This window comes from Nicrophorus vespilloides, unplaced genomic scaffold (genome assembly GCF_001412225.1).
Source record: "Nicrophorus vespilloides isolate i.1.1-1 unplaced genomic scaffold, Nicve_v1.0, whole genome shotgun sequence".
Lineage (NCBI taxonomy): Eukaryota > Metazoa > Arthropoda > Insecta > Coleoptera > Silphidae > Nicrophorus > Nicrophorus vespilloides.
In genome coordinates this window covers 48613-61178 of record NW_017096358.1, presented here as the reverse complement: position 1 = coordinate 61178, position 12566 = coordinate 48613, and the positions used below count along the sequence as shown (strand labels likewise).

The 12566-nt window shown below is 31.9% G+C and overlaps 2 protein-coding genes across 2 annotated transcripts in view; one reads left to right on the top strand and one right to left on the bottom strand.

Moving 5' to 3' along the window:
* Nucleotides 1-27: 27 nt before the first annotated feature.
* LOC108556754 (tetratricopeptide repeat protein 5-like) lies at nucleotides 28-2891 on the bottom strand. Its single transcript, XM_017912990.1, has 9 exons — nucleotides 2731-2891; nucleotides 1947-2079; nucleotides 1659-1876; nucleotides 1353-1595; nucleotides 1243-1296; nucleotides 977-1162; nucleotides 742-917; nucleotides 348-492; nucleotides 28-274 (listed from the first exon to the last, which is right to left on the bottom strand). The coding sequence occupies exons 1-9, from the start codon at nucleotides 2782-2784 to the stop codon at nucleotides 155-157; spliced, it is 1329 nt and encodes a 442-aa protein (XP_017768479.1). The 5' UTR covers nucleotides 2785-2891; the 3' UTR covers nucleotides 28-154.
* Nucleotides 2892-3616: 725 nt separating this feature from the next.
* LOC108556755 (ubiquitin-like protein 3) overlaps nucleotides 3617-12566 on the top strand; it is a 28785-nt gene continuing 19835 nt past the window's right edge. Inside the window, exon 1 of the mRNA XM_017912991.1 lies at nucleotides 3617-4148. Coding sequence (XP_017768480.1) covers nucleotides 4122-4148 — 27 coding nt within the window. The 5' untranslated portion in view covers nucleotides 3617-4121. The remainder of the gene's footprint in view (nucleotides 4149-12566) is intronic.

Genomic DNA, 12566 nt, shown 5'->3' with positions numbered 1-12566 from the left:
CTCTCTCTCTTTTTTAGTAAACAAAGTTTATTTTTTAGAAATAGTTACAGTATACCAAAATTATTATATTATATATATTAAATTTTAATTGGTCCACTAAATCTAACGAACTTAAACGAACGAAAATGAGAGTGCTGTATATATAGTAATAGTGTTAATCGAACTTTTTAAACAGAGACATTTGAACGCCCGCCTGGTAATCCCTGCTCGTCTTCTTTCCGTTAATGACTAAGACGAGTGGCGTTTCTATTCGGATCAATCTAAATTTGTACTCCTGCAACAAACGACGACAATCGAATGAAGTGCTGAGATGCCTTAGCGTTAAGAATGGACATACTACTACTCACATTGCCATCGTATTTAAAATCTACGTCCGTAACATAGGGCTCCGGAATTGCCACGGAATCGCCGATTATGACACCCCTTCCATTGGCCAAGTTGTAAATAGTTGCAACGACGCAAGTTCCTATTTTATCTACCAAACAAAATGTACTAAAACAAAAAAATACAAAAGTGCGTGTGTTTTTTTTATAAGAATAACAGCATTTTTTTTTTCTAATGGATAATAATAATAACTTATTGTTTTAATACAAGTGAGCATGGAGCAAATTGTAATTATTAGGAAAATACTATATTTATATAACTTTATATATATATATATACAACTCCATCTCGTGTTATTGTTCTTTCTTTTTTTTAATTATGAAAATAGATTTGTAAAATATAGAGAGAATTACTTACAACGGGACAGTTTCCTCATTGTACACCGAACAGACAACTTTTCCCAGTACGACCTTTTCCTCATTGAATCCACCAATCAACTCATTCACAGTCACCTCTTGCAACGTGACGCTCTGGCCATTGGGAGTGGAATAACTTCCTCCACTGTAAGGACCAAGTAACTTGGAATTGACAGACTACGACAATTATTTAATTAAAGGTAATATATGATATTCATTACGTTTATGTTCATTACCTGTAGCAATTGTTGCAGCTTCTTCGATTTCATCTTTCCGCTACTACTTACCATATCTGTTATTTCCTTCAGATATTTCACCAATTGTTTTATTTTATTCTTGGGCTGTTCCCACGTTGGATCATACATAACGGCTTTAGTAAATGAATCAATGGCCAATAAATATTCCTCTTCATATTTCAACATCTACAAATAATAAATAATTCATATTCACTTTCTTGAAATTTACAAATAAAATGATAGATACAGAATGGATGTGTACGTACCACAGCTTTATTATAATGCAAATCAGCAGTGCATTTGGCAGTTACATCTTTCTCCTGAAACATGTTTGGAATTAGATAACGCAAACAGGAATTCAAATTAATTCGCAAACCGCTTGATTGTAGGCGCTCAGACACTGCTTGAGGGTTTTGGGATTCTGGGATATCCCGAAGAATGCAGACAGGTGGGCATTTCCGAGAACAGCCCAGGAATGCCCATCTTGCGGGTCTAATTGAACAGCTTCCTTAGCGAGCATCAAACCTCTCTCTATATTATTGATCTTGTCTTCGGCAGTAATTGCCGGCCGTTGCCTCTCAAGAATCGACAAGTTTCGCAAAGACACCTTATTCTTTCCCTAGAACAATGAACAGAAATCAATGAACAAACATTGAATCATATTTATCGTTTATGCACTTACATAATTTAAAGCTTTATTGAAGCAATTGATGGCCTCTATTAAATTGTTATTCTTACAATAGCAATCGCCGAGCTCGTTCCAGGCTTCGACGATTTTAGGATCCAATTTGATTGCCTTCGATAGCAATTCTTCGGCTTCTTTACTATATTTAGGCACTATGTTCAAAGCATAACCTTTCAGATAATAATACTTTCCTCTGTCATTTTTGATTGCACAGTCTGTAATGGGGCACGGAAGAATCGTTAATAAACCATGAGTCATCCGTCTGCTTCACTCGTGTGTGCTTACCTTTATATTTATCAAATAAATTAAGAGTCTTATTCAATTCTAATTCTATATCTGAGTTCCTATTGTCTGCATTTTCAATGCTATGGTGTTCAAAATAATAATCTCGAAATTTGTATAAGCTTTTAACTGCTTGCTAAAAGCAGAAAGAATTATTAAAAATAATAATAATAATATGAATAATCAACATTTGACTATAGACTTTATTATACAAGTAATATAAATAAATAGAAGAAAATAATCTGATTCATCACTTTACGACAATATTTACAATTCAAACTATACATATGAAGCTACTGTTATATAAAAGAAGCGTTAAGTAAATATTAGAAAGGATTTGTAGAGTTAAGAAATTTAAAAGATTTATGATTTTAAACCACTCCTATTTATGTAGAACAAAATTGTCCATGTGGGCAGTACTTTTCAATAATTATACTAATCTGCATAGTAAATTATGATTTAAACGAAATATATTTTTTTTTGTGTATAAAAAAATACCCTGTAATGTAATCTAAACATCTAACAAGGAGTGGTAACAATCAAGTTAATTAAGGTACATGAAAATTACGAAAAATATAGTTTAATTAATTACAAAATTAGAGTTTCGTTGCAAAAAGCTTATAGTTAATTAATGATAAAAGGTGATAATTAGTCAGAAATAGCGTAGACTCAAATTTGGAGATACTGTGGACATTTACTTTTTAGGTATAGATGTGAGTAGGTGTTTTAAGTCGCCGAACACCTGGTTCGAAGTTTCTTTTGGTTTTCAATGAGAAAATGCCCTTACCGCTATTATTCTGATAGGATCGTCGTTTTCCTCCTCGTTTTTGTCGTCTGACATGACTGTTTACTGACTATTTATAATTCTTATTTTCATTAAAACCAAGCAGGTTATGTACACTTCAATATTTGCGAAATGCAACAAAATAACTACTGCATGACAGCTACTGAGATCGCACATATATATCACCAGAGGACTCTACCAACGTACATTTTGGGAAACATACATAGATTTAATGTATATAAAGTTGCCAGTCTTTTTATTATATAATTATAAGGTTGTATACTTTCAAATTTTTCAATTTATACAATCCAATGTTGAGTTCGATAAGCATCAAAGGATGGCAGAAACAGTGTAATAATCATTAAAAATATATAGTTTATGTATTACTGTATTAATCAAACTTGAAACTATAAATATAACAATTAAATAATAAATCTCTTTATTAAGTTTTGATAATTCTCAAAACTATAAAGTATGATTGTTTTTTATAAAAAAATGTAATTTTCCTCAAATTATATTAGATTTTAAATGTCTTGGAACAATTTTTGCTAGAAATTAATTCCATGTAAGTTCTAGTTTGTTTCGTATAGTGTCAAAATATTTAAAATTTATAACACTGTCTTTATTATATATATATATAGAGAGAAAAAGACAAACTGATAATTTATCAATGATTTATTATAGAAGCTTTCTATATAATCAATTTAGAGATAGACATCATTTTATAGTCTTTATATAAAGATGTAGGTTTTGTAAGTTATAAAATTGAGATGTTGCTGAATATTAGTACTTGAAATTGATTGTTGCAAGTTAGCAGGTTTCAACATGTTTAAATGGAAATGGTGAAATTCTATAAAAATGGACACCCCATTGATTGAAGGGATGGATGCTTCGACTTCGTATGTAGTTGGCACGAGTAGAGTAGAGATGTCGCGGTGGTGTAATGCGCTCCATGGTGTTGTAGCAGCTGGTTTCCTATGATGGAATATCATCATAGCCCACACAGAACCAGGAGGGATCGAAGGCGCGCATTGAGTCCGCGCAGACGATAGCTCTGCTGCATTGCATTGTTGTAGTGGTTCCTGGTCGTTATTTGTGGCTCTGTACGTCGGGTGTGTTGTATAAGTGGTGTTTTGTTTATTTTTGTTGCAACTTCGACGACCCGACACGATAAGAAGAGAGAAACAAAAAAAAAATAGAAGAAACTTTGCAGAACGATGAAGAAGACCGTGCTGTAATAGTAATTTTTGTGCAATCCTGTGCGTGTTTTGGTAGCTGCGCGCGGTGGTATAACGTAATGGAGTAGTGTTTAGTAAACTTGGAGGTATTTTTGCTCAAGATTTTTGTTCTACAAGAACCCACTGTTTCCCATAAGGATAGTTTAATTACGCAAGATGACGAGGCACGTACCTGCAGATAAGGTAACTATTATGTTTTTGTGTAATATCCAACCGCACCCTTCGCGAACTTACGTTTCGGGTATACGACCTACTTCTTTACCCCACATTAAGACAGTCGTAACTACTTTGCAAAATCCTGTTTCTACAAATACACCGCAGCCACTGTTTTCAACATCTATCTGATGCGCCTCTCTCATATGTTTCTGACGTTAAAAGAAAAAGAAAAGAAAAGAAAATAAAAAACTAAATAATAAACAAAATGATATTTGAACAGAACAGAAGCAAAAAGAGAGAAAGAAAAACACATTCACAAACAGTGCAGACGACAATGTTTTACAAACATTTTATATGAATGACTCATAAATACTACTTGCTATGATTAAGTGTCATTCTTGTCGTGCCATAAAAATTGATTCCCATCTTCGCAATTAACATTTGATTCTTTCTACTTGTATTCTTTCATGTGTTGTAATATGCACCTTATTGCATTACAGCTCTAGGATCGTTTCTGATGCCCACTCGATACACGCATTACCATTTCGTAATAATTGAATTTCTTACTTTACAGATCTATTTATAGAATTTTACCAGCTGAACATTATTTATAGCTTAAGTGTTTTTTAATTTTCCTACTGTGATAACACTTTCGAGAAAATTTACTATCCCATTAATGTCCGAGGTTCATCGTGGGATCAAAACAAAAAAAAACGTAAATTGTTTATAATTGCTTTATGATTGTATTGTCTAGGCTCTGACAAGTCCGAAGCAATTTATAACACGTTCCTGTTCTTGATGACACCAAATTGAATGGGATCACAGGATTCCTTTTTTAAGGAAACGAAAAGAAAAAGTTTCTTTATGACTAATAAAAGTAAATCTTTGATTTTATCACCTCCAAAGTGGATGCATCGAATAATGAATATTCTTTTGTGGTCGTCCGTAAATGGGTTTTCATTGCGCCCAAGTCAAAATCTTTATTATTGATTAGATGGAGAAGAGGAGGAGGAGGAGGTGTTATGATGCAATTGGAACTATCTGCTGCTGCTTGCCTATTCACATCAATGCCAAATACTCTTGTTGGCATTGATTAAACTCGTGGGATTGTCAAGGCGAAAATGCGATTAAAAAAGTAAGCTATGTATCTTTAGAGATGAGAAATGGATGAAGTTGATGCACCTGCTGCTATAAACATTTCACTCTATGCAAGACTACGACTGAAAACGTAAATATCGTTGATGTAAATGCAACTGATACGAAAGAATTAAATCCGTTCTTTGTGTGGGGGCAAATAATGTTAACAAGCGGCTCGAGCGCATATGGCAATAAAACAATCTAAGAAAATATGATAAGCACATTTCGTATTCCCAGCAAAGATTCCTATAAATAATATTAGTATTTTGTTCACGGCTTCATTTACAGTTATTTTTATAGTCACGTAGCACTTTTGGTCGTCTGATATTTCGATTTTCTATGAACATTTCGAGCTGCTCCCGAAAACATCCTATCCTCATCCATCGATTCAACCCAACTTTGCGCGTTTTCCACTGAACCTTCAGCAATACTTTATTACCGACGATTCCATTTCTAAGAAACCACGGATGTAATTCGATGGCTGGAGAAATTTGTCCGCTGAACGCTTTCACCAACCACGTGCTATTATTATAAGTTTATATGAAGAAACGGGCTATTTTTATACATTTTGTAAGTGTAATTTCCAGATTCAAACCTACTTATCATTGCCTTTACTTACTCTACAGCTTAATCGTAAATACTATTCTATTCTACGAATTATAAAGTTTGGAAGTATCTAAACATATTTATTTCCTGCTAAATATACACACACTTCCTAGAAAAGACACAAATCCTATCAGAAACAGATACTACAAAATAATATTTTTCTTTACACATTTCTACTAATGTAATGATAATCAGGGTTTGTTGAATTATCGTTATTTAACATATATAATTTATTTAAAAATACGTTCTTCAGTTAATCCAATCCGACTGGCAATAAACAAGTCTCACTTGCCATTAAAAGTAAAACTGGTATTTTCATTTTGGCATATTGCTTTATTTATCATTTAGGAACCAGTTTTTGTTTTAAGAAAAATCGATCTAATTGAATAAATAAACAATTTTGTTTAACAACTACTAAATTTAACACTAAAAAATAAATTGTTTTTTCTGTTACATACATTTATATATTGGATTTGTTGAAATTATATTACTTATTACCGAATTGCTTGAATTATACTTAAATGCATATTGGACAAATGATTGAAACTGTAAAGTCAGGTGCAAATATTGTAATTGCAGAAGTCAAAATAAAAAAAAAATCACCTGTAAATTTATTGACTTAACTTAATTCTATAGTGTCTTTTTTTATTACGTTTAATCTGCAGGTGTAGCGTTATATTTGTGCATGTACGTACCTGTTTCAAGTTTCTTGTCCAATTGGTGATTCTTTGAAAAATTGCAGGTGTTACCATAGTTTGGTTTCTGGGCAACGACATGTACAGACAGGCTGAACCTTTTCATCGTGTCTTTGGTTCAAGTTTTACCTGCAATTTACAGTTCAGGTATCGAGTTTGCTCATCGTATCTTTTAAAATGTCAAGTGTAACATTATTCTAAGTCATGCCAAATAAAATAATGACTTCTTATTTACGTTTTACAATTTAACACAATAATAATAATATTTTAAAAAACGTAGTAAAATTATTAATAATAATAGCATTTAAAACACGAATTGTTGCAATTGTTGATCAAAATGTCTTTCCGTACATTCTTCTTTTTTTTTTAAATATTATTTGGGAAAGTTTAATTGCAATGCAGTTTCACACATTGAGCACTAATTTCGCATGATTATTTTCAAATCGAGTAAATTTATTAAAGACATATTGACAAATACAAATAAATCGTTGAATTTAATTGGAATGAGAAAGTTGTTGTCTGTTGTTAGAGTCGTATGTATATATAGAGAGAACAAGAAACTGAACCGCTTAATTCCCATGTTTATCACAGAAAAAGAAAATTGAACGTATTGCCCGATAGATTTAGATTAACTACCATACCTAGGAGGAATTAATTCGTGAAACGTGACATTTACCTATCTATGGTGCAATTAGCACCACGTTCATTAAAATGAGCTGGAGAAAGTGATTTCAATGTGTTAACAATTAACGAAATAAATATATGCATGTATGTATATTGTCGGCTCGTGTATTTATTGCAGGCTGTCAATGCGTTGGCTTGTCTGCGGCCTCTTGCATAACACGTTCTTAATTTAGAACGGAAACAATATCATCATGATAATTAAACATTTAATTTCTGGGCTGCGAACCGTCGAGCAGATGTTTCGGAATTCAAATCAACAAAACAACAAAGGAAACTACTGTCTACGTTTAAAGATAGTTCGTGAATTGAAAAGAATTACTCAAAAGACGAGAGCAATAACAAACAAACTGTATAAGGTGAAATGTTATAATTCACTTTCTTATTATGGATCTAATCATGTCGTAATAACTTTCTATAATAATAGAAATTCAATTTCGTTTCTTGAAGCAATTTTATTATTTTACTTAACCGATTTTCAATGTTCGAAATGAAATTGATATCAAGTTTGGATGTGGTGTGTTGTGGTGTGGTATGGACTCAAAAAATATTGAATTTCTGCTATTTTTATAAACTTGAAAAGGAAAAGGGACGGATTGAAATTTCCTGAGTATAAAGGATGCGAACTTGAAAAAGGATCCAAGGACCATTGATCTTTTTACAATATCTGGTTTCCATAGAAATACATTTTATATAATAGTCCAACTGCGATATTAGATCTAACGTTTCTATTTCCGAATGTACATGTTTCAGTCGTGTGGAATAATTGAGTGTTTGGTTGACCTTAAAGATATTAAACTCGAAAATGTTTCTTTCATCAAACACGTTTGATACTTAACGAAAAGAGAAGTAGTTGTGTGCTTTTGTCTGGATTGAAAAGATTTCAAATATGAATATTCTTTAAACTTTAACACAGTAACAGCAAAGATGTACTATTACGTCAACGACTACCAGATTTTAAACAGAAAAAACGTAGTAATTCGTCAAATATCAATAGAATTCCTTTCTCTAAGTTTAACATTTAACATGATGTTATATTCATTTTTAAAGTAAAGACAAAATTAACTTACATAACTAAATGTGTTCTTATTGAAGAGTTTTAGTTGATAAGTGATATGGTGATATAAAAAATCAAATGCAAAGATTTGTTAATTGATAATATCTATTATAGAAATATGATAGTCTTGACGTAAGTATTCAGAGAAGATAAGATTAAAGTATCTCTTAGCGCACGCAAAAGTGTTTCCTGTCACAGCGTCGATTCCTTATTTATATTTACCTTAATCTTGGAGGTTCTTGAACATACTTTTTCCCTCAAGAATTTCTAAAATTCTTGGAAGAGGAGAAGATGTATATCCGCCACGAAGTTGGACTATCTTTGAACCTTTTAAATCGCCTGGGAGCAAACTCCGTTGATTTACGTGACCTACTAGGACTTGTGTGATGCTCTTTTGAGCCAAAAACCCCACGAACTGAAAGAGACGAATGCTTTGGTTGGCAGTTTCAACAGATTGTTTTTAGGACGTGTGGAATGTTTAATTTCGTTGTAAAAAGTTTGAAATCATTTAAGATTACTAGACATTCCTATAAAATAGTTACAAATGCTTGCTCTAATTTATATAGTTAAAAATTTTGTATTGATTTATCTAAAAATATTTAATTTTCGAGCGAAATCATATAGTCAATACTTGTATATGAGCTTTGCTGTTTCCAGCTTATATAAAATTCAAAATAATTGATGGAATAAACAAGTATATCACTCGATACGTACAAATTTATATGAACATTGATCAGGAAATTAAATGAGGAAATAATTATATTAAATTTACATATATTGATTTAAGTAAAAAATACTGTACTTCTATAAGTAATGTTATGCAAGTTTGAACAAATTCGCACATTTATACATCGAAATAAATAAAAGTCGATACTTTTTATCGTGTTGATATACCGTTGAAACTTTTCAATTCAAACTGGCAGACGTAATATTGATTCCTTTCGAATTTATTAGTCGGCGCTCTGTTTTTCTTGGCATCTATTTGCTCAGCTCAGTGCTAAACCTGCTTCGCTCTTCCTGGTTTTCGTCATTACAGACCTGTAATTGGAAATTGTTAGCGCAATTTATTTGAGAAAAATATTTTTGTCCAGTTTCCAAGCAATGCTAAAGAATGTTGATCGACGTTAATGGATTTGTTGTCTTTCTAAATCGGAACATATAAAAATAAGTTTAATGTCACTTTTGTAGTGAATGTAAATGTCGTTGATTATAAACAAACTCGTGATAAATTTTATTTACATAAAACAAATATTTCGATGTGTATAATCTGACATTGTTCGTCTGTAATTTATGGGAGTTTTGGGTCTCGCACTTGTGTGCGATATTTGGAAAGTTTGTGTGGTTCTATTTATAAACCCGAACGGTTTCCTGGCTGTTGCTAGTTACCATTATTATCAGTGTGGTCATTAAATGTCAAATACTAATCTAAAATCGCAACGAGGTCGCTTACTTTTCTTACCTTACCCAAACAGTTATGATATGAACATTCCAATGCAAGGAAATAAATAAATGTACTGATCATTTCGATGCAATAAAAATGTTGATTTTGGAAAAATGTTTTAAAAAATAAATATATTTGCATTGTAAATTCTTTGGTTCTCATTGCCTGAGTTGGGTAACGGATAGGTTCTTATCATTGAGATAAGGGAGCCGTAGAGATAGCAATCTAAGGGTTTGATGGTCAGGTAAAAACGCTTGGTGACCACCAAGGACTGGTCATAAAGTTTCTGTTGAGTCATCGACGAATCATTTCCCTGCTGGAAAACAACGCCCTTCCTCGCTGCGATGGAGATGTTTAATTTTTAATGCAATAGCTCGATTGATTGTTGCGTTACAGCTCTACATTTACAAACTTAGACTTGTTTAAATGAATTATAAGTTCGATCATTTTACAGGTTCTATTCTTGTCGATTCCAATTTACAATAAATATCACAGTTTACATTCTATTTTGATTATTTCAACTAATATGTATAATAACAAAAAATGTAAATCCTATTATTTTTAACATTAACATTCGTCGATACAATATTTATTTGACAGTATATCTGTCAAATAGTTGTCGTTATATTCAGGAAGCTGCATAATCGCTTTTGGAAGGGACCCAAATGGTTTTTGCCTGTCCCTAACCTTTCCAGCCATAAGAAGTAGAGAAGTCGATTATCGACAGATGTAAAGTGTAGTGAGCATGCAGGTAACAGAGATTCTTACAGACTATTTTTGTGGTTTGGCATTTTCATCAACAAATACTTCGACCTTTTCTGCAGGTAATATTTGGCCTTTTGTCCACGATTTCGTTCAAATTCGTACAATAAATCATCACCGACTTTAATAATTATTAGATATTTTAATGCATCTACAATAATTTAATTAGTTTATCAATTAGTTTAAAACAATTACTGATATGGTCAAGCGTTTCTTAAGTTTTTATGCACATTTATACTTTATTCTTAATGAAAATAAATAAAACGTTTGCTAAAATAGTCGATCAGGAAAACAAGTTAATAAATAAAACATTCCAGTATATTCAGTATGAAATAACCTTGATTCTTTAGTCTTTCCATAATCATCTGATTGTTTTCGCGCAATGTACGTCACAGCAAAAGTCAATCAACTGAACTATTTATAAAAAAATCAATATTTCAGTTACCATTAAAACAATTTAAATTAATACAATTCCCTATTTTTACTGAATATTTCAACATATCATGTTCAATTGCGGTTCATATGTAAATAATTGAAAATCTCATATGCACAGTTGGTAAATAGATCTGATCTAAATAAATAATAGCTTTTAAATAATACTGAATGAATTTGTATGATTTTCAACAATAAATCTATGTAGAAGAATAAAACGATGCGATCTAAATTGACAATAATTTAATGATCTACTGAACAAAATATGAACAGACACCTCATTTTTCATTATAACGAATGAAATGTTCTGGATCAACCGGTATCTAAAATAATTCCTGTGGGTGTTGAGCATTTTTTTTTGTGTGCGGGGGTGGACAATCGATGCGTGTGGAGCATGATGGCGCATGTTCGTGCCATTCTTTGGCTACGAACGAAATTCTACAAATTATGACAAAGAAACAACAACGAAAAATCGCGCCGCGCGATAATTGAATCCAACAATTAACGCTTTCATGTTTTTTTTTTGTTCTTTTTATTTGCAGGTGAGCACATATTATTTTTCTTTTTTTCGTTTTACTACACAGATCGATAATAAGGTCAGCCGGGTGAGTGTTTTAAAATTATTTTCGAAAAACAAACACGAACGTGTTTTCCAGTTATCAGCTGTACGAGAAATTTGTCTTTTTTTTTATATCTACATATATTTTTGTTTGACGTGTTTCTGCTTTATTTGAACAGTAAATTATGAACGTGCATTACAATCCGTGCTGTTACTGTTTGAATTGCAACAAAGGCCTTTTGTTTCCTTGTGATTAATATATAATTTTATTTCGGGTGAAATGAAATGAAACATTTGCACGGTTTCGTTATTTATTTCTCTTTGTTTTTTTGTTGTTGTTGTTTGGTTTAATTTGGTGGAAAGTGTACCAAAATTAATAAATAATGAAATCTATTTCTTCTTGGGAAAGAGGTCAGAGTAGTCCAACACGTCGACTACATTCAGATCAATGACATTAAGGCACGTAAAGCGAGTGCGTGAGTCGCCTTCGCCAACATTTTTTTTCTTCCTCCTATATATTCTTATCCATTGTCCCACACAGAATTCAATGCACTGCATCACCAAGTGATTAATTGCTTCAACAACTAGAAGCTGCTCATTCTATAACCGAAAATTCGGACGAGATTGATCTGTTTAATGTTACACATTTTCAAAGTGAATTTGGATATTCTCGCTCTAATGTGATGAAATATACAGGATGTGAAGCACTATGTGAAATGTTATATACTATGATCTACCAACATTTAATCATAAAAATCTCCTTCATTTGCAGATTATGTTGCACTAATGTCATCATTTAGAGGTCGTATCGCTTGGTATAACTTACAAATAGCTTTAAACCATGCAGAACGTTGGCTCAGGAAATGACGTATTAAAGCCAAGGAAATCATGTAGACTCATGTCACCTTAAGAATAAGAAAAATACTACAAAGAATTACATATTAAAACTTTTAAAAAATTTCCTATAAAATTAAAAAAAAAAAGTTGTATTATAATCACTGAATAATTGTACTAATTTACTGTCGTATTTCATTTTTAATTCAGTTAATAAAATTCCATAGTCCCAAAAGTGTAA

Excerpts from the sequence above, each read along its gene's own strand:
- LOC108556754 (XM_017912990.1), bottom strand. The coding sequence starts at position 2,784 with ATGTCAGACGACAAAAACGAGGAGGAAAACGACGATCCTATCAGAATA. Across the intron at positions 1,877-1,946 it reads TTTATTTGATAAATATAAAG|ACTGTGCAATCAAAAATGAC; the intron begins GTAAGCACACAC and ends GCCCCATTACAG. Across the intron at positions 1,163-1,242 it reads TGCATTATAATAAAGCTGTG|ATGTTGAAATATGAAGAGGA; the intron begins GTACGTACACAT and ends TATTATTTGTAG.